General features: G+C 38.4%; 1 protein-coding gene across 1 annotated transcript in view; it reads left to right on the top strand.

The window, feature by feature from the left end:
* The window catches only part of MDFIC (MyoD family inhibitor domain containing), a 99654-nt gene that overhangs the window by 15876 nt on the left and 56103 nt on the right, over nucleotides 1–27675 (top strand). The window contains exon 3 of the mRNA XM_060019953.1: nucleotides 6624–6746. Coding sequence (XP_059875936.1) covers nucleotides 6624–6746 — 123 coding nt within the window. The remainder of the gene's footprint in view (nucleotides 1–6623; nucleotides 6747–27675) is intronic.

The following is a 27675-nucleotide window of genomic DNA, read 5'->3' on the forward strand; positions in this document are numbered from 1 at the left end:
CCCTCCCCGCATACCACCTGAATTGGGACCCCTGAGGTTGGGACTCGTGTATCTTTATGTTTAAAGTGCTCTGTGGTAGAGAACCATTGGCGTGGAAGAACAGCATCATTGAGATAAGGTCCCCTGTTAAGAGAAAGTTGCTAAGTTGGGAAGGAGTGCTTGTATATATATAGTTGGGGAAGAATGGATGTGTATATAGAAACCTAGTAGAAAGATACAGGCTGATTTTTTGCATCATTGAAATTACTTGATTGCTTTTGGGATATGTCTTTTGGACCCACATAGCAGCTGAATTGCAACTACAAACCTTCATAAAGCCAGAAAGGAATTAACTAAATAAGGACTATGACTTCTGCTGCTGCAATTCAGAAGTGATAGACAGTCTACACTGATAACAGAAATCTGTTATTAGAAACTGCTATTTTGTCATCTTAATGAGTAGTGGCTAACCCAAACCTATTGAAAGTTGTAGTTAGATTGGTTCTGTGGCTGGACATCATGGGGCCCATTTTACAGTTATCTATCAATTAAATCTCACTCTCATTGCATTTATTCAATATTAGATATAACTGCACACCATTTATGAGGCTTCCATATTGGTATCCCATTAAATATTAAAGAGATGTTAATAAAATAAAAATAGATATGTTGGGAAATCACAGAACAGTCAAGTGGTCACAGAAGTGACCACTTATAAAAGTGGCGAATTAGCAAGCCAATTTAAACTTGGAGTTTTTTCTGAGCCTTGCTTTGGGCTGGGTTCTGTGGATTATAGCAAAAGCCTGAGACCAACTTTTTTTTTTTTTTAATTTTATTTATTTTTTTGTACAGCAGGTTCTTATTAGTTATCCATTTTATACATTTAGTGTATATATGTCAATCCCAGTCTCCCAATTCATCCCACCACCACTTTCCCCCCGTGATGTCCATACGTTTGTTCTCTGCATCTGTGTTGCTATTTCTGCCCTGTAAACTGGTTCATCTGTACCATTTTTCTAGGTTCCACATATATGTGTTAATATACAACATGTGTTTTTCTCTTTCTGACTTACTTCACTCTGTATGACAGTCTCTAGATCCATCCACGTCTCTACAGATGACCCAATTTCATTCCTTTTTATGGCTGAGTAATATTCCATTGTATATATGTACCACATCTTCTTTATGCATTCATCTGTCGATGGGCATTTAGGTTGCTTCCATGACCTGACTATTGTAAATAGTGCTGCAATGAACATTGGGGTGCATGTGTCTTTTTGAATTATGGTTTTCTCTGGGTATATGCCCAGTAGTGGGATTGCTGGATCATATGGTAATTCTATTTTTTAGTTTTTTTAAGGAACCTCCATATTGTTCTCCATAGTGGCTGTATCAATTTACATTCCCACCAACAGTGCAAGAGGGTTCCCTTTTCTCCACACCCTCTCCAGCATTTGTTGTTTGTAGATTTTCTGATGATGCCCATTCTAACTGGTGTGAGGTGATACCTCATTGTAGTTTTGATTTGCATTTCTCTAATAGTTAGGGATGTTGAGTAGCTTTTCATGTGACTCTTCACCATCTGTATGTCTTCTTTGGAGAAATGCCTATTTAGGTCTTCTGCCCATTTTTGGATTGGGTTGTTTCTTTCTTTAATATTGAGCTGCATGAGCTGTTTATATATTTTGGAGATTAATCCTTTGTCCGTTGATTCGTTTGCAAATATTTTCTCCCATTCTGAGGGTTGTCTTTTTGTCTTGTTTGTAGTTTCCTTTGCTTTGCAAAAGCTTTTAAGCTTTATTAGGTCCCATTTGTTTATTTTTGTTTTTATTTCCATTACTCTAATAGGTGGATCAAAAAAGATCTTGCTGTGATTTATGTCAAAGAGTGTTCTTCCTATGTTTTCCTCTAAGAGTTTTATTGTGTCCAGTCTTACATTTAGGTCTTTAATCCATTTTGAGTTTATTTTTATTTATGGTGTCAGGGAGTGTTCTAATTTCATTCTTTTTTTTTTTTTAAAGATTTATTTTATTTATTTTTGGCTGAGTTGGGTCTTTGTTGCTGCATGCGGGCTTTCTCTAGTTGCAGCGAGCGGGGGCTACTCTTCGTTGCTGAGCCAGGGCTTCTCATTGCGGTGGCTTCTCTTGCTGCGGAGCATGGGCTCTAGGCGCGTGGGCTTCAGTAGTTGTGGCTCACGGGCTCTAGAGCGCAGGCTCAGAAGTTGTGGTGCACGGGCTTAGTTGCTCCGTGGCATGTGGGATCTTCCCGGACAAGGGCTCGAACCCGTGTCCCCTGCATTGGCAGGCGGATTCTCAACCACTGCGCCACCAGGGAAGCCCTAATTTCATTCTTTTACATATAGCTGTCCAGGTTTCCCAGCACCACTTATTAAAGAGACTGTCTTTTCTCCTTTGTGTATCCTTGCCTCTGTTGTCATAGATTAGTTGACCATAGGTGCGTGGGTTTATCTCTGGGCTTTCTATCCTGTTCCATTGATCTATATTTCTGTTTTTGTGCCAGTACCATATTGTCTTGATTAGCTTTGTAGTATAGTCTGAAGTCAGGGAGTCTGATTCTTCCAGCTCCGTTTTTTCCCCCTCAAGACTGCTTTGGTTATTCAGGGTCTTTTGTGTCTCCTTACAAATTTTAAGATTTTTTTTTCTAGTTCTGTGAAAAATGCCATTGGTAACTTGATAGGGATTGCATTGAACCTGTAGATTCCTTTGGGTAGTATAGGCATTTTCACAATATTGACTCTTCCAATCCAAGAACATGGTATATCTCTCCATCTGTTGGTATCGTCTTTAATTTCTTTCATCAGTGTCTTATAGTTTTCTGCATACAGGTCTTTGTCTCCCTAGGTAGGTTTATTCCTAGGTGTTTTATTCTTTTTGTTTCAGTGGTAAATGGGAGTGTTTCCTTAGTTTCTCTTTCAGATTTTTCATCATTAGTGTATAGGAATGCAAGAGATTTCTGTGCATTAATTTTGTATCCTGCAACTTTAGCAAATTCATTGATTAGCTCTAGTAGTTTTCTGGTGGCATCTTTAGGATTCTCTATGCATAGTATCATGTCATCTGCAAGCAGTGACAATTTTACTACTTCTTTTCTGATTTGGATTCCTTTTATTTCTTTTTCTTCTCTGACTGCCATGGCTAGGACTTCCAAAACTATGTTGAATAATAGTGGTGAGAGTGGACATCCTTGTCTTTTTCCTGATCTTAAAGGAAATGGTTTCAGTTTTTCACCATTGAGAATGATGTTGCCTGTGGGTTTGTCATATTTGGCCGTTATTATGTTGAGGTAGTTTCCCTCTATGCCCACTTTCTGGAGAGTTTTTATCATCAATGGGTGTTGAATATTGTCAAAAGCCTTTTCTGCATCTATTGAGATGGTCATATGGTTTTTCTTCTTCAATTTGTTAATATGGTGTATCACATTGATTGATTTGCATATATTGAAGAATCCTTGCATCCCTGGGATAAATTCCACTTGATCATGGTGTATGATCCTTTTAATGTGTTGTTGGATTCTGTTTGCTATTATTTTGTTGAGGATTTTTGCATCTATATTCATCAGTGATATTGGTCTGTACTTTACTTTTTTTGTAGTATCTTTGTCTGGTTTTGGTATCAGGGTGATGGTGGCCTCGTAGAATGAGTTTGGGAGTGTTCCTTCCTCTGCAGTTTTTTGGAAGAGGTTGAGAAGGATGGGTGTTAGCTCTTCTCTAAACGTTTGATAGAATTCACCTGTGAAGCCATCTGGTCTTGGACTTTTGTTTGTTGGAAGATTTTTAATCACAGTTTCAATTTCTTGTGATTGGTGAGACTAACTTTTGAGCCAAGACATTTAGTTTTCAAAGGAGGCAAAGTTGGATAGACTGATGATTGTGATTTTATAGTTGTTACATATTTATAATTTCTTGAATATAATGAGACAGAGGATGATAAGTTTTCTTTTCTTTTTCAACTTGAGGACTCCTGGGGTCATCTAATTCTAGAATTTCACAGATAAGGAAACTTCAAAAAAATGTGATAACTGTCTCTTAATAAGTATTCAGAACAGGAAGAACTTTATTTTCCTCTTAGTACTGGGTCACTACTAAGATATGTGTGTACAGATCACATGGCATTTTCATTTAGTCAATGGAGAGTTGAGAGGGTCTGTGTTTTAGCACTTGAATATTGGACACGATTCAAATGTGAGTCAAGTGTGTCTAGAGGCTTTATTCATACCTATTTTCTTTTAGTCAGCAATGCTTCATAATGCCCTGGTTTCATGAATTAATTTTAATGGAATTAAACTTGAACAGCTCAAAATTATATAATTAATTTCATTCAGCTACAATTAGAGTGACTAATTGAATCAAGCCTACTAGCATGACACCTGGCGGCAGTCAGCTACATGACAGTAGCAGCAAGTATGTAGGACTGCGGTGAGAGAGTTCCTGTGTACTAGTGAGTTGGTAGAAAAATCTTTTCTGTTGATCATCTCAGAAAGGCCTTGGGTTGACTGTAGCAGTGGAAAGATTTCTAGAGTTGTTTAAAAAAGTCAAGATTTTAATTGAAAGTAACACATCTCAGGAAGATTACATTTTCTCTAGGATAATGCTGAGTAAATGTTACATAAATCTAGAACATATTGGTTTAGCATGCTTCTAATTTATATTTTACTGCTATCTGAATATGGTTTTGCTTTCTAAAAATACTTAGCATTGAAGACCCTATTTTTTTCAGAAATCTTAGCCTCTGGACTTATTCCTGAGTGTCCGTGCATTTTCATGTGTTGAAATGTGTTTTATTGCAGAACTTTTCAATTGTGAAATCCCCATGGTACATGAGAAATTTCTGCATATGCAGAAATTTTTCCTTCCACTGGAAACGTTACTACAGTTGACTAACAACTTCTGTTTGAATCTCTTTCCTTTCCTTGCTTCCATGGCTTGACATTATCTAGTTTTTCTTCCTTCTCTGACTCCTTTCTAATTGTACAGACCCCCCTTGATAGTCTTCTTTTAATATACTCACTCCTTTGGTGAGTGTATTCATTTGAATGGCTTCAGCAATCAGATTTAGGAAGATGACTGTTTCTCGCTATATGTTATTTGTGTCTTGCAGATTCAAATGTTCAACACTAAACTCATCCACTAGACTGTAAACTCCATGAAGGCCTGGGCTGTGTCACATAACTGATTGTATCCCCACTGCATAGTACGATGCCCAGACATCTACCATGTACAAATATATATTTTAAAAATTGTTCTCCCGGTCTCTAGGTTTTTCCAGTCAACTCCAGACTAAGAGAACTCAGTCAGCTCCAATCCCATCTTCTCCGATAATCTGTGAATCCTCTAGTTATTTTCTCCCAATTACCTCCTTTCCCATTTTTTATCCAGTTGTCGAAACTCTGATCAACTTCTACCTGGACTGTGCTAAGTTTCCCTTTTAGTTTCCCTTACTCTGCCCTCCCTCTTAGATGCATCCATCTAAGGATGGATGTAAGGATGTAAGTACAGTAGAATCTCAAGGATCTCTGTAGTAGTATAGTAGAATCTCAAGGATCAAGTAGAGTAGAATCAAGTATAGTAGAATCTCAAGGATCTCAAGGATGTAAGTATAGTAGAATCACCTAAGCCCCCTTCCCCCAAATTAAATTAGAATTTTAGGTCATGGGGCCCAGGAATCTTTTTTAAAAAGTCCCCTGAGTGAGTTAAAGTACAGTCAGGATAGAGAACCACTGGTGTGTACAAGTTCATTAATCTTTCTTATGTGTGGCTTTGATTAGACAATTCATAAAGATTCAGTGGCTACTATCACTTATTTATTTCACTTTGAAATAAGGTCCAGATTTTTCACCTTGGTATTCAGTTATCCATAGCATGTCCCTCTTCAAACTTTTACCATCTTATTTCCTAATATCCCTCTTTAAGTACTTCACAGTGCAGAAAGTTGGAACTTTTGCCCAGGTGTCTGCTTTTTGAGTTCACCCATGCTGTTTTTCCACCTGGAATGGCCTTTCTCCCATCTCTACTTTGAGAATTCCTGCTGATCTTAAAGACCATCCAACATGCACCATTTTCTATAGCACCTTTCTTGAGCTCTCAATACTGATGAGTTTCTTTTTCTTCCTTTGAACCTTTTTTTTAGTGCTCTAGACCTCTTATAATGTTAATTGTACCTTATGTTACAGCCTGCTTTTTGCCTGAGTTATGGTCCTAATAAGACATTACTTTTCCTTACTTCTTGGCTTCCCCCTTGAGAACCCATAAACCCACATATAAATCTCTCATCTTCTTTGATGCTTTCCCTGCCACCCCTTCCCTCTGCATGTATGGACTCACTTCCATCCTTGATGTAACCGTACCACATTTTTCTATTATGGCAGGTCATGTGCTGTTTCAACGACTTCTTTACAACAATCTTAACGTAATTTTTACAGTAAAATCTTCACTGCTAGTCATATGGTAGGTGCTCAATAAAGCTCTGCTATTGAGTCAATAACATATGCAACAGTTACTAGAGATACTGCTCCCATTTCTTTAAATTATGGCAGATTTAGAAGCATTTTAAAAAAATCTATAAAATGAAAAAATAGAGAAAAATATGTAACATTTAATGATAATTTATATATTTTTTTTTATTTAGAAAAATGTGATAAAGAAAATACTGAGAGAGATATAACTCAAGCCACTGATAGCTGCTTCACACATGGAGAGATGCAAGACCAGTCCATTTGGGGAAATTGTTCGGATGACAAACTCATCAGAAGTAAGTATTTTTGGAGAAAACTGGAGTGCTTTGGGGACTTGACTATGATAATATGCTCTCAGTTAATCGTCTGATATAATTCTGCTAGAAATCTGTAAATCACCAGAGTTCATCTGAAAGTGTTTTTCATGAGTCTTTTAAAATGCAGCGCTAAAAGTAGGGTATAAATAATACTATCTGTCAGCTTTCATCCCATCTTTAAAAAGGAAGAATTGACCTATACATTTTGGACTCCATCCTCAGAGAGACTTAAACAAAACTTAATACCTTCTTGAGCAGTGACTAAGTAGAAGTCAGACAGTTCGAGGTATAAACAGACTGTGAAACTAAAAAGATAAAGACGGAGGTAAAGGACGACGAGTAGTGCTTTGGTAATGCCGTGCGGTCCTTGTTCTTCTGGCCAAATGATTCCAACCTGTTTTTTACAGTTAACACTTTTATCACTACTTGGCTTCTCTTTATTCTCTTTCTCTTCTTAAAATTGCTCTGTAGAATATATAAGAAGCTTTGGTTTAGTTTTGTTTTACTCTGGGAATACACTGAAATGTCAGTATCTTTTGAGTGCTATTCAGAATGCCTGTCAATGTCAGGTTTTACTTGTTCTGGTCGCTAAATTCCCCCAGGTGGATTCAAGATGAATTTGCCATATAATGAACAATTTTCTGTAGTGAATGTGTAAGTAGAAAGAACACTACTATGCCACACCTGGAAGGGCATAGTAGTACTACATCTTTTGAAATTCTCATTCATGGTAACAGAATTATCATGTCACTTCTCAGTTTTCCAGAGTAGACAGAGGAGAAGTTTTATTCTGGGAATCAAGCGTTGTTTTACTTTATTTTTTTAAATTTAATTCTTCACTTCAGACAACTTCATAATACAGACCCTTTTTCGTGTTACATATTACATTTACTTTGAATCTTGGAATATTGCCTTTCCTCTCTAGAATGCCCAGTATCTGTCCTTAACTGAAACCAAACAGAAAAAAAGCAGATAGAAGGAAAAAGCCAACTTTGTAGAAAACAAAAAATAACAATAGAAACAGTACTGAAGGAGACTTCAAGTTTTCAAACAAAAGTTCTAAAAGTGAGTGTGTTTTAGTTTAATTTTAGAACCATTTTGGTTTTTTACACCTTTCTATTTGGGAAGGGAATAGAAAGGAAATGAAACTCAGAAATTTGTGAGGAGCGAGATTTATATAGCTTTCTCCAAAGAATCAAATAAACATTATTTCAAGTAAACATTTATCGCTGAAACATATATTGGTTGTCTTCTATCTAAATATTGACTCTACTGTTGTGAAACTTAAGGTTTTGTGAGATACTGGCATATTTTATCTATGATTTTCCAAACAACCAGAGAGTTAGAGCGAGAAGGGGTCTTACAGACAATTTTAACTTCACCTTTTGGGAGACAAAATTGTTTGCTCATTTTTTTTTTTCCCACAGTCACAGAATTTTAAGTGTGTGTGTTTCATTTAATTGATTTATTTCCCTAATCTCCCTTCCCAGGGCCCACACTAGGAAAACGTGAGTAAGAACTCTTAGGACAAAACCCAAAACATAAGTACTGTTGTTTAAGGATGTGGCAAGTCATATTAACATGTTAAAATTTTTTTTGTGCTATTTGATGAAGCTCATTTTAGTTGCAGAATTCATACCGTTAAAGGGAATGGATTTAAAATGAACTCCTCTATTGTCTATACTGGTTACATGGACAATGATAAAAAGAAAATATTGTAAACTGCATGAAATTCTTTATTGAGATGACGATGCAGCCTGTATCACGGGGCAGTGGAGTATTTGGGAACAACTGTCTAGTTGCCTACTAGAAGGAATGCACTGAAGGAATGCAGAGAGAGAGCTTTATGGCCCCCTCTGAGAGGGCTGCTGGGAAAACTGACAGATGAATGGATATTGAAAGATAATGGCCAAAGACAGTATTGTTCTCTGGCCCAAAACATGTTGCCAAGAATTTCCAGATATTTGTGGGTGACTTTGGACTGTGAATTCTGATGACAGAGTTCAAAAACTACATTTTTGTTATTTTCCTGGTCATACTTTTCTAGACAAAGGCTACTCTGTTGGGTCTACAGAAAAGTTTGATATCTCGATTCGCTGGGATGGAGCATTTTATGTCATCTTTAAAACCGATTTAAGTCTGGATAGCATTTGCAAGTTTGATAATCTAATAGCTTCTGCTGTTCCAACTCCCAGATACTGAACTCTACAAACCTAGCCTGACTTTCCATCTTTGGCTTTCCCCGTTGAGTCGCTGGCCATCTCTGCGTCATTTAACATCTGTCTCTCTTAACCCTGCAGTTAGGGAGATGCTTCAGCATCTAGCCCGTTTTGGGGGCCCAGTGAGTCTTTTGTAATAACAATAGGCCCTGGAAAGAAGGCGGTGGCTCAGAGCTGCATGGGGGAGGAGGGGAACATCTGTGGTGAGTCAGGACTGGGCTGGCTCCTGTGCCAGAGTCCTGTGTGGCTCCCTGAGCACCGTGGAAGAGGCGGACAGCTTGCTCTCATGGAATTGATTTTAGTTTCCCACTGTAGTGCGAGGTTGGCTGGATGGAGGCATCATCAGAAAAATGAGGCCGGCTAGGGTGCGGGAACATTTTCAAATGTGCAACCCACTCTTTTTCCAAGCTTCCGTGGGACAGTTCAGCTGCATAAGCAAGAAGTGAAGGGGAGTGACTGTTTAATGAGACTTTTTTCTTATCTATTCTTGAGAGTGGTGAGTGAGGGCTGGCCGCTAATGTCTCTGTTGTCCCAGATGCCTGCTGCCTTCTTTGTTAGATGTTTAAGGCATAATTTATAGGGGACTGTTAGCTGTCAGTGTGATGAGGCTGTTTTTACTTTTCTGAGAATAACCGGGCTCTGGAAAGTCAAGGGAGTGGCTGCTTTGGAAATTGTATTCTAATTAAAGGGTGTATTCTCAGACCTCATAAACGAGATCCAAGCTGAGAATAATTTCCAAATTATTCTGTGAACTTTAACCCTGACCTCAGTGGACCACCCACTTGTGGCTCAAAGTTGGTGCAGGCTCTACACAGGCCTTCCAGCTTCGTGTGCCTTCTCTGGTCCTTCTAGAAAACATCACAGGTGGCAGACCTGAGGTATTATGCTCTCAGGGCCTAGATTTCAAATTGGTTGCCCTTGAGTTGCTGACTTATTAGAATCCTTTCTGGAAGTTATAAATAAAGGAGAAGAAATCCATATGGAATCGAACATTTCAAATAAATAGGCCATACACAATCTGGTCAGGGAATGTGCGTTGTGATCCTCTTTCTTATGAAATTTAAATGAAAAAGATGATTCCAACCACTTAAATTTGTTTCTAAAAAAATCTAAATCAAATCAGTAAAGAATTAAAAACATAAGGAGGTTTTGTGAGGAAATTTTATAATTGGAAAGGGTTTTTTTTACTGTATAAATTTTTATCCTTTATACAGTTTAAAAGTCATTCGTATTTGGAGAAAATATTTTGGTGTATAATTTAATTTCTGGAATGGGGCTTACATTTTAGAATTTGTAAGGGTATCTTTCTATGGTTAAGACTGGCTTTTCCCCTCAGATTAGCATATATGGGACAGTATAGAATTTGGAGCTATGCCTTGTTTTACTAATCATTAGTCCTCTGACTCAGTGGAATAAATGTTGCGGTGAAGTGACTTCCTCAATTAATATTAATTTTTCTATTTAACCCATAAAATGCATAAACTGATAACAGGCAATAGGCAACATTTCATGTTTTAATTAGGCTAGAAAAGGAACAGAAGTAACATTTCATCTCAGTCTTTGGGGGGATTTCTAAGGTAGGAAGGAGCGTGTCTGTGTGTGTGTGTGTGTGTGTGTGTTACTGTGCTTATACTCATAGGCATGAGTAAATTTTCCTTTAATTTAGGTCAAATTCTACTATTCTAATTATTTCCTATGGAGAGAGAGCTTACAGTTTTCTTTGTTCTTCTTTCTAAAATGCCTCAGGTCTCTCTCTCAGTTTTTTCTAGGTCTTTCTGAAAATTCTTACTACTTAACTTTATCCTTGGACATTGTTTTTTACATAAACGCCTCCTAATTCTAAATGTCATTACTTCACCCTAGAAATTTTCCTTAGCTTCTCTTCTGAAATAAATTTCCCATTAAATGAAACTATTTTGCTCAGCCAGTTCTCTCCTTTGTGATTTTGTAGAATTCCCATGATCTGAAGCAAAGTTAGAATGCTCTACTTAAACGGTAATCCCCATTCTATTTAACCCATTTATTCATTTTGAAGAGGTTTTAGCTCTCATAATAGTAAGCACTTAATTGGTAGTAGAACGCAAGCCCTTGTTCTCTAATTCACACTCACCTCTTCTTGATGGAGCTGGTGCCTCATGCTTTTTCACTCATGCTTCTACTTGAAACCCTCTTGGCGTCCTCTGAGTTTCCTCTCAACAGGCTCTGTTGTTAGGAGCTCTATCATTTCTTTTACTCGCCTTTGCCAGCTTATTGCTGATCACCCCTTAATGAATACCATTTCATCACATTAGGGAATGCTTCCTCTATCTAAAATACTGAAAGAGAGGCAGAGACTACTCAGGTGTACTATTTATATACTTAGAGCGTTTCTCACTTTGACTATAGGGAGAGAACACTGAGAGGTCAGGATTTAAATGTTTTCAGCGGCTCTCATGTTTTAATGCTCATCTCAGTAAGTATTATCTGGTTTTCTTTAGAATTCACTTTATATAAAAGAGGCCATAAACAAGCACCCCACCCCCCCACCCCCCAGGTAAGTACCACCCAGTAGGACTGGGAGATGTGGCTTTCCTGCTAAGTTTCTTAGGTAATCTGGTAGTCTTCCCCTGATATCAATACTTCATGCTCATTCCTTTGGGAGTAAGTCATGGTGACGTCTATCTTGCTTAGTGTCTAGTCCTCTATTTGTCTCTCAGAAAAATTCTCTTTTTTAATATGCTGACCAAACGGTGATGTCGCTACAGTTCGGATGCTTTACTTGTTGCTATAGACAGGAATGAACCATCAGTCAATCCAAAACCCAACTCATGGTTTGATTTTAGGGTTGGGTGGAAAATCAGTAGCCATTTCTGATGGTCACCCATATTTAATACATTGGTCGATGATAGCCATTAGGCTGTGTTCTAGAAGGGAGCTCAAGTTCCCTGACACACTTCTTCCTCGTGGTGCGTGCGTTACCCCGTGCTCATCTGGGTTCTGCCCAAAAAGCTAGGGAGAACCATTGTCCGTGTTTTGTTTTCAGCATCTTAGATTCAGGGACCTGGAGACCAATGAAAGCTGACTGCCAGGGTTCAGACCTCGGATGCATTATTAGTACTGGTGTTGAGCAAGTTCCCTAAACTCTATGAGATCAAATTGCTCATTTTTAGAATGGAGGTACTAATTCTGTATACCTCATTGTGTTATTTTAAAGGTCATACAGGAAAACGCATTGCACGCCTAAACACTCAAGTGAATTTACCATTTTGTATTATGATTATTCTTGGGCCCAAGTATCAGTTATAAGGCTTTTTTTTTTTTTTTTTTTTCTCTCTCTGTGGTTCCAGTGGGTTACACGTCCAGACATCCTGGGTACATCCTGGGTATATTTCAGGTCTTTCTGAGACCATTGATATTTACGTCCATAACAGTAGCCAGCATAGTGGCTGCTACGTGGTTTATGATTAATAAATGCTTGGTTACTTAAGTGTATTGAATTAATGAGAGGAGGGCAGAGATTCCTGGTTCATTCATGTCAGGTTCCATATGGAACTTCCAAGTTCCATAGATACTCTAATGATGTGAAGCTATCAAGTCCTAAGTTTGACTGCTGTTCACTGATAAGGCTCTTCTGAAGTGTTTTCAGTGAACTGTGGCAGTGCTCTGGATAACGTTTACTGTCTGCCTAGGTGGGTAGGGATGACGCTTTATGTAGGGCCTTTTTTGGTCTCCTATTCCTTATTTTTCTTGCCTACCAACAAGAAAAAATTTTGAGACTACTTCAGTTCCCTTCCTTCCTTCTTTATCCTTCCTTCCCCTGCTTCTCCCTACCTCCCCACTCTCCTCCCTTCTCTCCCTCCTTTCTTCTTATATCTTTCGCTGCCTTTCTAAGTTAGTTTTTATGTTTTGTATTCTATAAAATACAATCTTTTTATTATTGTTCTTATTATTCCTATTAATATTATCATTTAATCTATTACTTTACCTTTCATCTTTATCAAATACCATGACTCATTCAATTTCCAATCTATATCCTACTACACTTTCGTTAAAGATTTTCAGATATTCCTAAAATCTTTTGCTCTTTACTGGGGGAGATGAGATGGTATTGAAGTACAAGTGGTGGATGAGGGCTCAGTGAGGGAGCCAGATTTATTCCTTTCCCATTTGGGAGTTCTTTGAGCCTCAGGGAGGAGCTGAGGCCTGGGAACTAGCTTAGAGACCACCCTGAAAATGCTAACCACTGAAGAAATAAATAACCTTTAATGATCAAGACCATAAATACTGCGGTCTAGATAATTTTAGTTCTCAAACCTCAAACTTCCTGGATCTGAACACTGTGAATTTACTCATAGATTATTATTTGTAGAACATGTTACTATAATGAACTTTCAGGATTAGGAATCAAAATATAACTTTGTTTTTTTTTTTTTTTTTTTTTTTTTTTTTTTTTTTGCTGTACGCGGGCCTCTCACTGTTGTGGCCTCCCCCGTTGTGGGGCACAGGCTCCGGACGCGCAGGCTCAGTAGCCATGGCTCATGGGCCCAGCCGCTCCACGGCATGTGGGATCTTCCTGGACTGGGGCACGAACCCGTGTCCCCTGCATTGGCAGGCAGACGCTCAACCACTGCGCCACCAGGGAAGCCCATAACTTTGAAAACTGAATAAAAAATCAGTTACATTACGATGGAGTGCTAATAGTGTGCCGACATTGTGTTGTGTTGGATACAGTGATGAATAATACAGGTGCGGTCTCCACATTCAGAATTTACAGTCTGGTGGAAGAGACATACAGTTCATCTTGAAATGATAGTGTGCGTTTTGAATGCTGTGATGGGGAAGTGCAGGCAGCTGTGTGTTCACATTTCAGAAACACAAATACTCAGGTAGGGGAGAGTCCAAGAGGGCTTTCCAGAGGAAGTGGTGTCTGTTTTGACACCTGAAGGAGTTGGGCAACTCAAGCAGAGCAGGGGAGGGAGTGGAGCCAGAGTGTTCCAGGCCCAAAGAACAGTACACCCACAGGTGTAGAGGCAAGAGAGAACGTGGCCAGCTTGAGGAGAGTTGGAGAAGCTTTGTGTAAGCTGGGATGTAAGATGTGAGATGAGGGGTGGAAAGATGGAGGGAAAGAATCTGTTAATAAGCGTTGAGGGAAGATGGAAGGTATTGAAGGGAGAAGTGACTTCAATTTATATTTTAGTTTGGCTATATTTTAGGATGATTGCTTTTGCAATAGTTAGAAAATAAATAAGAATGGGAAGGACTGAAGGCATTAGGAGATCAACTGAGCCTGTTGTGTTAATCCAACTGAGAAAAGAAGGTGGCTTGGACTGGGGTAGTGGCAGGTGGGTTTGCAAGAAGTAGATGGATTCAGCTTTTTATAGGGTACAATCAGTCAGTAAGACCTCTGGGGAAAGGCAATGTCAGGTGCTGGGAAGGAGGCCAAGGTTTTTAGTTTGGACAAATGATAGTTGTGATGAAAGGACAGTGGGGCGAAGGAGTTAAGGACATTGTCCAACTAGAGCTTGAAGTGATGGGCTGTGAATAGCAGATGGGTTGGGAAAGAAGTGAAGACAGGAAGGATCTTACAGATAAGAAAGAAAAACCAGTGATACTAATGAATCCCTAAAGATTTCTGTTTTTTTTTAAGAAACTAAACAAAAGAGGTATAGATGCAGTAGGTGAATGGGATAAGTGGAAAGAGAAGATGGATTATGAGAATGGGAAATAGGAATTTAAGACTTCTGAGGTGGAACAATCCCAGGTGAGGACGAGGACCGAAGTGTGGCCCTGAGGATGCGATGGAAATAGCTTTCCCTAAACCTAGAGTACTTGATAGGGAAGAGGTTTTGGAAGCTTCATAAAAATTGCCGTATTTGGGGGCTTCCCTGGTGGCGCAGTGGTTGAGAGTCCGCCTGCCGATGCAGGGGACACGGGTTCGTGCCCCGGTCCGGGAAGATCCCACATGCCGCGGAGCGGCTGGGCCCGTGAGCCATGGCCGTGGAGCCTGTGCTCCGCAACGGGAGAGGCCGCAACAGTGAGAGGCCCACGTACCGCAAAAAAACAAAAACAAAAATTTGCCGTATTTGGCAGGTGGGGAAACAGAAATGCGGATGTTTCCTCCAAGCCACATGGCAAAGCTGGGGCTTCATCTATGTTTTTCTTGCATCTCAATCTCTTGAATTCCTCACCAAACCTTGGTGGCTAAGAAGAAGGCAGCCAGTTTCCATGGTTCTTGAGAACTTGTCTCTGGGTCTTTGCTGCTTTGTGCTAAGGTTCACCTGCTGTAGATCAGAGAGATAGTAGTTTGATATCCTCTAAGCTGAGGACCCTGAAATGAGCAAAGAATAATACACATGGTTTGAAGCTGCTGGTTTTCTTTACTGGAAGATTCTAAAGGATCTTCTCCATCTAGTCCAGTAGACATACAAAATTGGGACTTAAAAAAAAGATTAATATCGATCAGTGTGTGCATATCAAAGTATATGTGTGTATTTATTTTTTTCTTAATGGAAGATGTCTCCTCACAATAGTTAGTTCTAGGGAGTAATGTGAAATTGAGTGAGGACATACTGGTGAAGAAGACTTCCATTTAATATTCTGTATGCTATCTTCTGCATTGTATTTTTTCCCCATGAGGTGAATTGTTTTATTGTATTAAAAGCAATAACATTTGAAAAAGAAAATTCTCCCATATAGCGAAAATTGATCAGGGTGAGGGCCTAGCTTCCCAAAGCTGCATTAGAGCCCAGTTACCTGTAGGAAATGCTCAGGTCACAGGTAAGCCAGGAGATTCCGCTTCCTTCAGGTTCTGCAGAAGACAGGACCAGCTATATCATTTTGGAGGTGGAGAGCAGTGTAAGATGAGAATGCGGGGCCCCTTGTTGAAAACTTATGAATTTCACCGTGGCAACAGCAGAGCGTTAAACCAAGTTCACTGCTCCTTTTAAACTTGGGGCTCAAGTGGTCTTGCACGGGTCACATGCCTATGAAGCTGGGCCTGGCTGGAGCCTTGAGAGAGCAGGGATTTAGTTCTGGTAAGCAAAAAAGGTATACCTTGTACACATTTTATAATTTTTTTTAGTATGTTCCTGAAATTCAAGAATGAAGGAGTTTTTCTGGGCTTGTCAAATCAGTTGCTATGCTGTTAGTCACAAGCATGAGTGACTTGGGACGATAGCTACGTGAAACAGCTGCCATGCGGCAAGCTCTCAAAGGGAGACGGTGGCTCCCAGCTCTTATCCAGCCACAGAAGGGGTGAGATCTGCTTCCAGCTTTACCTAGGCTCAGTACTGAGAGGGAGGGGCTGCATCGGATTGAGGCGCATTGGTGGAATTCCCTCTCCACTCCTTTCAGGAGTCCCATTGCCCTTCAGTTTAGCACAGCTGGGAGTCAATACTGTGACTTGTCCTGTGCTTCTTTCAAGGAGTCCTTCAGGACTTGGTGGTAAATCCGAGCTCCATCGTTCTCCACCGGAAGCTGGATTCTTCCCAAGTCCCTGGGTTCTGTAGCAAGAGACACAAAAGTCAGGGAAATCTCTTTTAAAACCCTCAGATGCTGGTTTAGAGGGTGAAATTGCATTAAGTGAACCAGAGAAGAGAGTGGGTGGAGAAATTTGTTCTGCTTTGGCATATTATATTTAATTAAATACATTTTCCATGGTTCTTGAGAACTTGGATTGGGAGATTTAAGATTCCCACAGTCTCGAATTGTCACAAATATTGATTCATGCTGGTGTGATCGTAATAAGACCGTACGTCTCATCTTTGGATGCTGCCCATACATTACTTGTCTTTATGAAAAAGATAGTCACCTGCCTTCTATGTAGAGGCCTGTCTTTGCTGGTTATCTTCTCCATCTTCCTTCAACATTACCAAGGTGCTGTCCTAATCACAAAGGTGAGTGATAACGTAGGTTTCAGCGGTGACAACAACACGCCTAGTAAACAGTGTGATTGTGTGTAATTAACATTGTCTTACTAGTCCTCTGAGTTAGGCTTTTCTCATTGCACTTCTCCCATATCCAGTACACTTTTTAAAGTTTTACTAAATAGCTAAGAATATGAAAATTTACTACTGGGAATGTAAAATTAAACCCATATTCTTACATATTTAGGACTTCAATATTTTTCACTTTAGCCAATTTAAGAGGGTCGACTTTAGGTCTGGCTTTTTTTTGCAGGAAACAGAACAAAAGCCATTCGGTATTTTTTATTTAGATATGCATGACTTGCCTTTTAATTTTTTAAACAAAATATTCCTTTTTAATTAATTAAATTTCAAAGATTATACATATAATGTATATATAAATATACAGATGGGTCTGTTTTTATAGAGGGTTGAATAATACTTTTGCCATGAAGTCCAAATCTGTTTGGACTAATTCAAGGCAGGGTGAACAATTAATTTCAGGCTACAAAATCTTCTCATCATTTCTACTTTAAATTTGAACCTAGTTGCCAATCTGGTACCTGGAAAGTTGATGTGAAGGGGTGTTGGTAGTACATTAATTTCCTGTTAACATTGCCAATGAAATGGCAGAACCATAGTCAGTCATTGTGTGAACCGGTGTTGGGTGTAATATAGCTGTGACTCCTTATTCATGCCGTCAGCTCCACCTTCTAGCATAATCAATTTTATGCTTAACTAGTATCTTGTGTGTCCTCTAAGTCAAGGCTTCCCAGTGTTTGACTGATATAGAGCTTCTTTTAATTTCTTTGAAATCACATCAATTCTTGCCTCCTTTAACTCTAAAGACTTTATGTCTCTTTCACTTTAGCTACCTTACAAATATGGACACACCTTGGACCTTGCTATCAATGAGATCTGCTCTACTCTAAGATTTTGAAATCAGAAATTAACTTTCTCATTTCTTCCTGCACTTTACCTTAATAATAATTATGCCTAATCTGCTATGTTCTTTTCCCCCATAGTATCTCATCTCCTCCTTCACTTCACCTACCATTTTTTCATGGCCATCTGGGACCTGCAAATGATCCTTCATTATCCCCTAAATTCTACAACCTTATGCTGTATCTGCCAAGCTTACACTGAAACTAAGGTAGCCGACCATACCATCAGGCTTTTCACTTCACATCCCAAGGGCTGTGGATCATAGACCAAAAATGTTGTGTAGCAGACGGAGCAGCTCTGGTATAAATATGTGGTCTCTAATCTCAATTAAGGCATCTCTGCTAGTACTAGAGGTACAGTTTCTGGTTGATTTCCACTTGTGGTCCATTCTTGCCTTTTTATTTTATGACATTTTTTAATAAGGACTCAGATTATGTTCTAATTCCTTCATCACGGAGACATGTTATGTCCTATTTAAACACCATCTCCTGGTATTCAAAGCCTGTTCTGGTCTGTATAGCTGATACCTTACCCTTTCTTGATGTATGTTATGGAAGGGTTAAATACAACTAAAATAGGCTTCTTACAGGTCACTTTTCTCAGTCCAGTGGCCTCTTCTCAGTCCTTACTTTTTCTGTAAAATTTGATAGGATGTTTCCTTCTTGAAATTCTTTCTCCTCCTGCTACTCTTGCCCCTCTTTCTGCCTCTGTAGCTATAACTGGCTCCCTTTCAGTCCCTCGGCTGCCCTGAGTCCCTTTCTGTCTCTGGGCTTTTGCATTCCAGATCTCACCCCAGGCTTAATTGTCGCTTCCAAAGGGAGGCTTTCCCAGACCTCTCAGTCTAAAATGGGTTTCCCTATTTCTCATAGCACCTTTTCCTTCCTAGCCCTTGTCACAGTTTGTAATTGATTTTTGCTATTACATGTCTGATATCTGCTGGCTTTACGTTGCATTCCTAGCGATCAGCATTACTCTAGGACCACAAGAAACTTTCAGTAAACTATATTGGATGAATGACTGTGGGAATAAAATAAATTTGACTTTGTCCTCCACTACTTCCTTTCATGAACTTTTCCCTTAGTTAAAATATGTTCCTTGCTCTTCCCTCTACCTGTATTTTCCTTCTCCCAAGCTTCACTTGTGTTACCTGTCTTTCCACATCTCCAGCCAGACATCTGTGATTTCTCCCTCATTTGGACTTGCAGAGTATTTATCTTCATCTCTCCTAAAGGACTCATTAATTTCAAAGTTGTAGTGCACGTGTGGATGGCCCTCTTCCCTGTCACGAGCTGAAGGCTCCTTAAAGGCAGTATCGGCATCTCATTCAGTTTTGCATCCCTCAGTGTCTAGCCCAGGGCCATGCATGAGAGTTTGTTCCCAATACGTACATGTTAATTGTTGAATAAATGAAAATCGGTACCTTTTGACTGCACTTAGCTTCTCTGTAGGAGTCTGACGGCTTTGAATTGGTTAAGCTGTAGTAATTTGTCTTAAAATGTGGACTGACTTTCTTTGCTTCTCTTAAGGAGCTAATTTTCCGTCTACAGTTCATGCATATCAAAGAATGCTTTTTATTAGTTATATTAACAATGTTATTACTTAGAGCTTTTTATAGCTAATGAAATTTTTCATATTGATGATCTAACTTGGCCTACCAGCAACTTTATCAGGCAGGTGGGATAAATATTATTATCCATAGATGCGACTGAGCTCAGAAAAGTCAAGCAGTGTGCCTAGGGCTGCACAGCTAATATGCCGATTACCTAGCGGTGATTCTCACGTGGGGGGTGGAGCAGAGGAAAGGGTAAGGACTTTGTGCTGTTTGTGGTCCCCTAGAGAATGCATTAAAATCACAGGCGGAGATGACAGTTTTCCCAAATTATAAGCATATTCCAAGCTGAAAGTTCTAATCCATTTCCTAGTTGGGATTTATTGCCGTTCTACCACTATGAGTGATATGACTGCATCCTGCCTTTGTCTTAGGTCAGAAAAAAAGTTGGGAAAATTACAATCATATTCCTTTGGAATGTCATCTTTGTTGTGATAAATTCAAGACAATTCCTGGGCTTAATATATACTTGATATCTTAGAAAAAAAAGGCTTCTTTACTTTTCAGAACTATTAACTCATTGCTTCCATGAGAACTTGTTCTCATTTCAGGAGATGGGCAAAGAATCTTGGCATCTGCCGTTCTTTTTGTGGTATGAAGATAGGCATTTTCCTTCTGCAACAAAAAGAGATCTTAATAATGGAAGCTGAAGATCTGTGGGATGGGGATGGGCAGGAGTTTGATTCTATAGTCATACCCCTTTGTGCAAAGCACTTGTTCTCAACTCTTCACATTAGCTTAAAAACAGGCCCCACCCCAGACCAATGACCTCAGAATCATTTAGGAGTAGGGTCTAGGCAATCTTAATTATTAAAAGCTCCCCAGTTAGTTCTGAGGTACAGTTCAGACTTAGAACTCATAACGTTTTTAATCAAATATGTTGCCCTACAACAAATAAGCTTGTATGATAAGCTGAAAACTAGTTTTTTATTTGAACATTTAAAGACTTTTTTTTTTTTTTTTAAAGTGGTTCCTTAATAGCTGTGACCGTAAGACCCAGAGGAACTGATGGATAGGGCTGCCTACTGGGGAGAGCCCAGGTGCTGGCTACCTGTCTTAGCCCTTTGGGGAAGTTGTTTTCTCAAGAGATGTTTACATTGTTCAGAATGTGCGTTTCTTTTAATTTTGCTATGTAGCACTTTAAGTTTTATTACACTGGTAAAGAACGATTATAATTTGTACCCCTAGCCTTGTTTAATGAAAAGACTTGAAAATCTAAAATTTGATGTGACTATAAGGAATTACGGTGTATCTTAGGATCTTGACATTTATGAAGTCAAAATCGAAGTTCGTTACGTAAGTCAAATGTTTCAAGTATGAAAACGCTTTTGCCTGTTCTTTTTCTGAAGAATTACAAATGCTTGCTTCTTTCATCTGCTTTAGACACTATGTTCCAAACCAGAGTAAGCTGTCTCTTTCAGTTAAAAATTTCTGGAATAAGCAGCCTTCCAAACACTGTATCTAAGTGTCTTATAGATATATTGGAAAGAATATCTCCCTAACTATTAAAGCTAGAGTTTGTTCTTAGAGTAAAGCAAAGTCTCTTATAATAGAGATACAGTTTACCTAAGCGTCATATTAATAAGTAAAAAAAAAAAAAAAAAATCAGCTTTTTGAATAATATATGAATTCATATGGTATCAGTGGTATCTAGGCACTTGGGACAAAACATAATTAGTTTCAATTCCCTTTGAGAGGGAGATGTGGATGTTAAAATAAATTGCTGATGAAGCATATACTTTGGAGAACAGTGTATTTCAAAACTTTGTGCAATATCAGCTATTTCTTTCAGTGGTATGGAAGTATAGCCTAAGACTGAGAAGATTTATTAGGGGCGGTTTTAAACCATTCTTACTATGTAGAAGTTCATAGTTTGTTACTTAGAACTGGATACCGAAAAGAAGAATAATAGCAAAAATGTATAGGCCTGCTTGGAAAGCATTAATTCTATACAACTTCTGGCACCATTGTTTGTAGCCAATAAACCAAGTACTAATCACTTGCTTGTATAAGAATAATCAGTATCACAATACGTAAATATTCAAAAGGGCTTGGTTATATAGTTATTATGAGTTACTCCTTTACAAAACACTGAATAATGGACCTACTCCAGAAAAATCAGCACTTAACAGAGTAAGAAGACTTAGATTTGTGCAATAAGTATATTCTGAGGGAGGAAAGGCGGAATAGAGTTTGGAATAAATTGACTTTATTAAGTAAAAATGAAGAAACTACCTCTATGGAAGGAACTATTTTGCTACCAGGAATAAATATTCCAAACTTGCACAGTAGACAATCTAATCATTCTAACCTTGAGGGACTTCTTTCAAATGTTTCCGTTTTACCATGGAAATTAATCAGGCTATGATATATATATAGTATGTGTAGTATAAGACCCTATGCAAGCAATTTTCCATCGACTCTTAATTTTTTGAGACATAAACAAAAGACTATACCTTCTCATTTTTTGCACAACTCTGTGAAATTTGCACTCTGGGAAATTAGCACAGGTTATCATCCTTATTTGAAACATGTTGAAGAGTCTTCCTGAGAAATGGAGCCCATTACTTAGCTAAGGATTCATCCCTCGCTCCTCATTGCCTTTTTCAGGTTTGCTTAGTTTGATAAACACTGGATTCATGATCAGCTCCTTGTCTCCATTAAGGCTACAGAAAATCAGGGGTTTGTTACAACACTCACTGGGAAGAACTCTTCCATTTGGCTTGTTTTTCTGATGACATCTACAGTGTTAAAGCAAAAATATTTAAACGAAACCGTTCACAGAGTGCATACTTAAATGTGTTAGAAGCACAAATGTGTGGGAGTATTCATTTGCTTTCTTTTTTTTCTTTTTTTTTTTTCTTTTTTACTAAAAACAAACAAACAAAAGCCCAACCACTACTTCTTGGATCTAAAAAACAAAATAGGATAACTCAGCTTACAGAGTCAGGATCTACCATTCTAGGAGCCTGAATAGCTGCGATTATAGCTTGGTCAGTAATAATGACAGATTTTAGTGTCCATTTTAGTGTATGAACCACTAAATTATGAGTTGAAAAACAGGTAGTTTATAGTCCTAGAATAGCATTTCTTGGAGGCTGTGGATGACATTACATCATTTCAGGGTGGTTTTCTTTTTTTCCCTTTTAATTGCAGGTACAGTGTTGTTTTCACTTCTTTGCATATTAATACAAATATGAAAATATTTGTTGATGGTCTATTTGGAAAAGAGGCTTATTACTATGTACATCTTCACCCTCATTGTATCCTTATGATTTTTTTTTTGGCATACAGTATTAAAACTTAGTCCTTTGGAAAATGTCATAATTCAGAGAACTTAATTTTTATAAGTCTTCATAAGGGCTGCCTCAACTTAGAGAGTTTCCAGTCAGTTGGGCCTGATGCAATCCACTCTAGTATGCCTTGCAAACTAACTGCTGAAATCTCACATACTGTTAATGATTATGTATGAAGACTCTGGAAGAACTGGCGGTGTCACTGGCGATGGATACAGACATAGCATAGTGCTTTTTTAAAGTAGGGGAAGGTATACATGTGGCAAGCCAGTTAACTTGACTCCCAAATTCTAAATAGACAAAGCATTTGGAGGAAAATGGAATAATGGCCAAAAGCTTGACTGACTTGTCTCCCAGCTCCATTTTGACAGGAGTGAGCCTTCTGGTCAGACATAGTAAAGCAGCAGCATGTAACACTGGTGCTTAGAGAAAGGCTGTGTGTATGTAGAGAAGGTAAGGGGTGGCGTCCTATGATTTGGATTCTAATCCTGCCTAAAACCCATTAGCTGTGGGGCATTGGGTAAGTCAGTTGTCATACAGCTTCAACTTCTGCATCTTTAGAATATAGATGGGAGGAGTACCTTCCCTCACTACCTCCTGAGGTTGGTGAAGGGTCAAACATGGAAATCTAAATGGAAATATTTTAAATCTAAGTTTATAGATGGATATTAGTTATATATAATGATGAGAATAACTAGTACCTGGTTTAAAGGTCGAAGTGCAGGACCACTTTGACTTATGCCTTGAAAAGAATGGAATCTCTTCCATAATTGCATTTTTAGGCTGATCCAGAGACACTAAGCAGAGAACCAGGGAAGAAAATGGGGTGTGATTCTCTGAATGCTCTCACTGGTTATCCAGCGTTGGGGGAAGAGTCAAGTACACATATCATGGCCTCTTTCATATGATCTTAAAAACAACCACCCAAAACAGATCATCAGAAAATGTGCACTGAATAGGCCCCTCTTATATTTAAAGCTGAAAATTAATTTTAAAATAAATGAAGTCTCTCAGTCAGATAAAAATATACAACAGAATATTCTTCTACAAAAAGAATACTCTTTTTGTCCTTGATTTCTGGTAATATCCCACTGTATTAGTGTTCTCAGTATAAAATGATGCTTCTACCTAAGTTACTAATCAATAGGAATTTACTTCTGTGTGGATTTATGTGCTTAATAAATGGAATTCTGACTTTTCTTAACACTAAATTAACTACTTTAAAAATGGGGAAAAAAGGAATATGCAAATACCAATATACCAACCATGCTCAGACTTAACAAGTGTCAACATTTTACCAAATTTTCTTGTTTTCTCAGTTTGTTTAAAAAAAAATAAAACATGTTTTGTTCAACACGGCAGATTGAACATACATATTCCTTTCTCTTTAGAAATCTCCCTTAAATGATAGTAAATTAATAATATTAAAAAAGACACATTTAAATAGAGAACAGACAAGGACACAACAGTGGATCAGAAATGTTAAGAGCTTTCTGAATGATGGAAAGTAGATGGAAAAATAATAACTGAGTTTGTAGCACTGAAAGCCAGAACTGAAGTGTCAGTATAATGCAATACGGTACTTAATACCCCCTAAAAGTTCAAGATTTGGAGACACCTGGGATCTTGGAATCTGGGGTGAAATTTGGACTGAGAAGAAGAGGGAAGGTGGAAAGTTTGCATACACAAGGCTTAGACCATCAGGTCCCTTCCACCCACTGAATCTGAGCAGCTGTGCTACTCCCACTCCAACCCTCACAAGACACAAAAGAGTGATGCTCTAGAGAATTTAAACCAGGGAGGCTCCAGACCTCGGACACCTGGAATGGCAGAGCATGGGAGCAAGTGACATACTGACCACAGGGTGCTTGGTGACAGTTAACTCCCTGCATGACAAGACACAGACGCAGTCCCAACCTCCTTTCCCCTTAATCATTGATGGTCATGAACCAAATATCACAAACCAGAGAAAAGTACTTACTTTTATATTTTTCTTGCTCATTAGTTTTCCAGTTTTGGAAAAAAAACAAATGGAAGAGATTTCATCTTACCTCCTGTCGGCTACCATAGTCCCTAGTAGCATTCCTGAACTCCCAACAACTGGCTGAGAGCAGAGGGGCTAATGAAGCTAGTTCAATTAGTCATTGTTGGCTGTAGGTGGACAGAAAAGAGCTCAATCGCTACTACGACTCCTTCAGGTTAGTCTGGCTCCCAATGAAGGTCCCTCTATTTAAGGTGTCACACCTTCTCCCCGCCTCATACTTCTTTCTCTAGAGAAAGAAGAAAATTTTAACAACTGTGTTAATAGATATTATCCAGGTGGCTTAGATTTTAAATGACAAGGTCCTAATGAGGTGGGTACTTAAACTGATTCTTTTTGGATTGTTTTCTAGATATCATGTCATATATACATTGTTTTTCTACATGTTGACAGTGAATCATGGAGCTATACTCTTGTAATATTAAAATTAAGGAAGGTGCCTTAGAGATCAGTGCATTCAACCTCTATTTTTTCAGTAAGCAGAAAGAAATAAACAGTTTGTCCAAAGATAATCAGGTAGTTAGTGGCAGGAGCAAGGCTATAATTTTTGAAAATGGTCTTTGATTATCAATGAGAATATCTAGTTACCCCTTGCAATTTGTAAACCACAGTGTGGGATTTGAAAGGCCATATTAATAGAAAATAATTACTAGAAATTAATAGGAATTTTAAAGTCCCCAGGTAGATACATTTATTCAATTCACTGTCCAGTTGCCCATTTTGATCTCCCTTAAGAGTTTATCTTCATGATAAAAATTGCTTTGGTCAGCATTCTACCCACCTGTGGTTCTGGTATTAGAATTCTGATTCTTTCTCCAGTGGAGTGCACGAGGCAAGAGACAAGGAGAATCCCTGGAGGGAGAGTATGTTTTTTGGAACCTCACCAAGATGTTACTAAAGCATGTGTGTTGCTCAAATAAACCCTGTGGAGTTGGAAAAAGGTTGAGACTTACTGCTAGAGAATTGTGTTTTAACTGAGTAATGGAATCTGATTTAGGAAATTGGAATAAAATATGAAGATTAGGACAAATCAGAGTGATAGTGTTATTTCTAAAATCTGTGCAGATTCATGAGAATAGTAGCAAGATTCCCTCACAACCATTCATTTTACTATTAAAGAACATCAAATAATTCATGCAATTCTCTTTAGCCTCAGAACAATTTTCACCCAATTTCAATATAAACAGATTTGTGCATTTCAGGGAAATGGATGTATGTGTTTCTTTCTTGGAAGGTAATTAAAGGATAAGATTTCTATAAATGTTTCCTAATATTCCAAATTGTATTTTACATTTATATGCAGTTGATGGCCCCTTTATGTAACTTCCTAAGAACCCTTTTATTGAGAGTGTCTTTATTCACAGTAAGTATTTAAGCCAATTTCTGGTCAGTTATACCGAGAGTGGTCTTATAAGTGAATAATTTATTATAATAACGGCTTATATAGTAAAGAAGCATAATATCTGAAAAATATTGTCAGGAATTGTTTATGGAAGCACAGTCTATCATTTTTCTACTATATTTGTTTATAAGTTGAATTAGGCAATAAATATGTGGTCCAAAGGACTGTGTAATATTCTCCAGCCAAACTGGCTTCCCATCAGTTTAGCAAATGTGCTGAGCCCTCTTCTGCTTCAGGGCTTGTCATGAGTTGTTAACCTGGCCTGAAACCCTGTTACTCCTCTTTGCAAGGCCCCTTCCCCTTCAGATCTCTGTAGAAATGCCATTCCTAGCTATCCAGACCAAAATAGTTTCCCTTGTTATTCTCTCTGGTAGCAGTACTTTTCCTTTATAGTACTTACCATCATTTTAAATTGCATATTCTATTTATTTTTTTTAATGTTTAAAGTCCTTTTTTCACCTCTATTTAGTCTCAGTACTCTGTCTGATACATAGTAGATGTTCAATAAATACTTGGCAAAAGCAGGCATAACACATAAAGAAGACATAATTTCATAGATAATAAGCACTTCCACCCACTCTTTTATCTTCAAGCGCTAAGATAACAATCTTAGTTTTTTTCTACTGGCTCCAGTTATTATTTGTGTGTTTTTGTCTACTATTGGAAAACAGAGCATCGTTCTTTTGAGTAAATAATATGAGGTCAGTGGTGATGAATAAACTTGACATTCTCATTTTTCCAATCCTTTTGAATTACAAATAATAATTGGCCGTTTAAACGTGTGGAATAGTTGTGGAGCTTTGGAGGATGAAGGTAGTTGCTACAGGTTCTAAAAATCACTAAGTAGAAGAAGTCATTATATCAGGGAGGTATGGGAGAAGGCAATTGTGCTTATGTTTCCCTTGTTTACTTTTCTAGGTATACAGTATGTACTTATTAAGATTTTATTTAAATGGCTGAAATTGGGAGCTGTAAAATGAGCATTATTTTTTTCTTGTGTCATTCCTTCATTTTTTCTAAGTGACCACTGTTCAAAGTGCTGGAGCAGATATTCTGAAGTGATGGGCACTTCAGCACTTAATAAATGCTCATTGAGTGACTATACAAGTGCATGAATGACATGTTTCTTGCTACAGAGGAGCCTGCAGTCTGGTCGAGAGGGCAGACCTTTAAACAAATTTTGCTCTAGGGGTAGAAAGGAAGGAGATTTGGGGTCAGCATGTTATGCAGTGCTAACAAATGAACCTTGAGGGATGTCTCCTGGAGGGTTTCTGGGAATGGTATTTTTATATTCTTAAAAGGGACAGCTGGAAGGAGCTCCCTCTTTTTTTCAAGGACTGTCATCATCTCTGGATATGGTGCCTGGACCGGTGTCAGGGAGTCTTGTAACTATGAAGGGAACAGTCAGATGGGAAAGTTGACATGCCAAGGATGGTGGTGAAAATATATCGAAAGAACCTGTGAAATTAATAATACTAGAGCTACCGTGTTTGGATTTCTTTTTATGCAAGAT

This window comes from Delphinus delphis, chromosome 9 (assembly GCF_949987515.2).
Source record: "Delphinus delphis chromosome 9, mDelDel1.2, whole genome shotgun sequence".
NCBI classification, from domain to species: domain Eukaryota; kingdom Metazoa; phylum Chordata; class Mammalia; order Artiodactyla; family Delphinidae; genus Delphinus; species Delphinus delphis.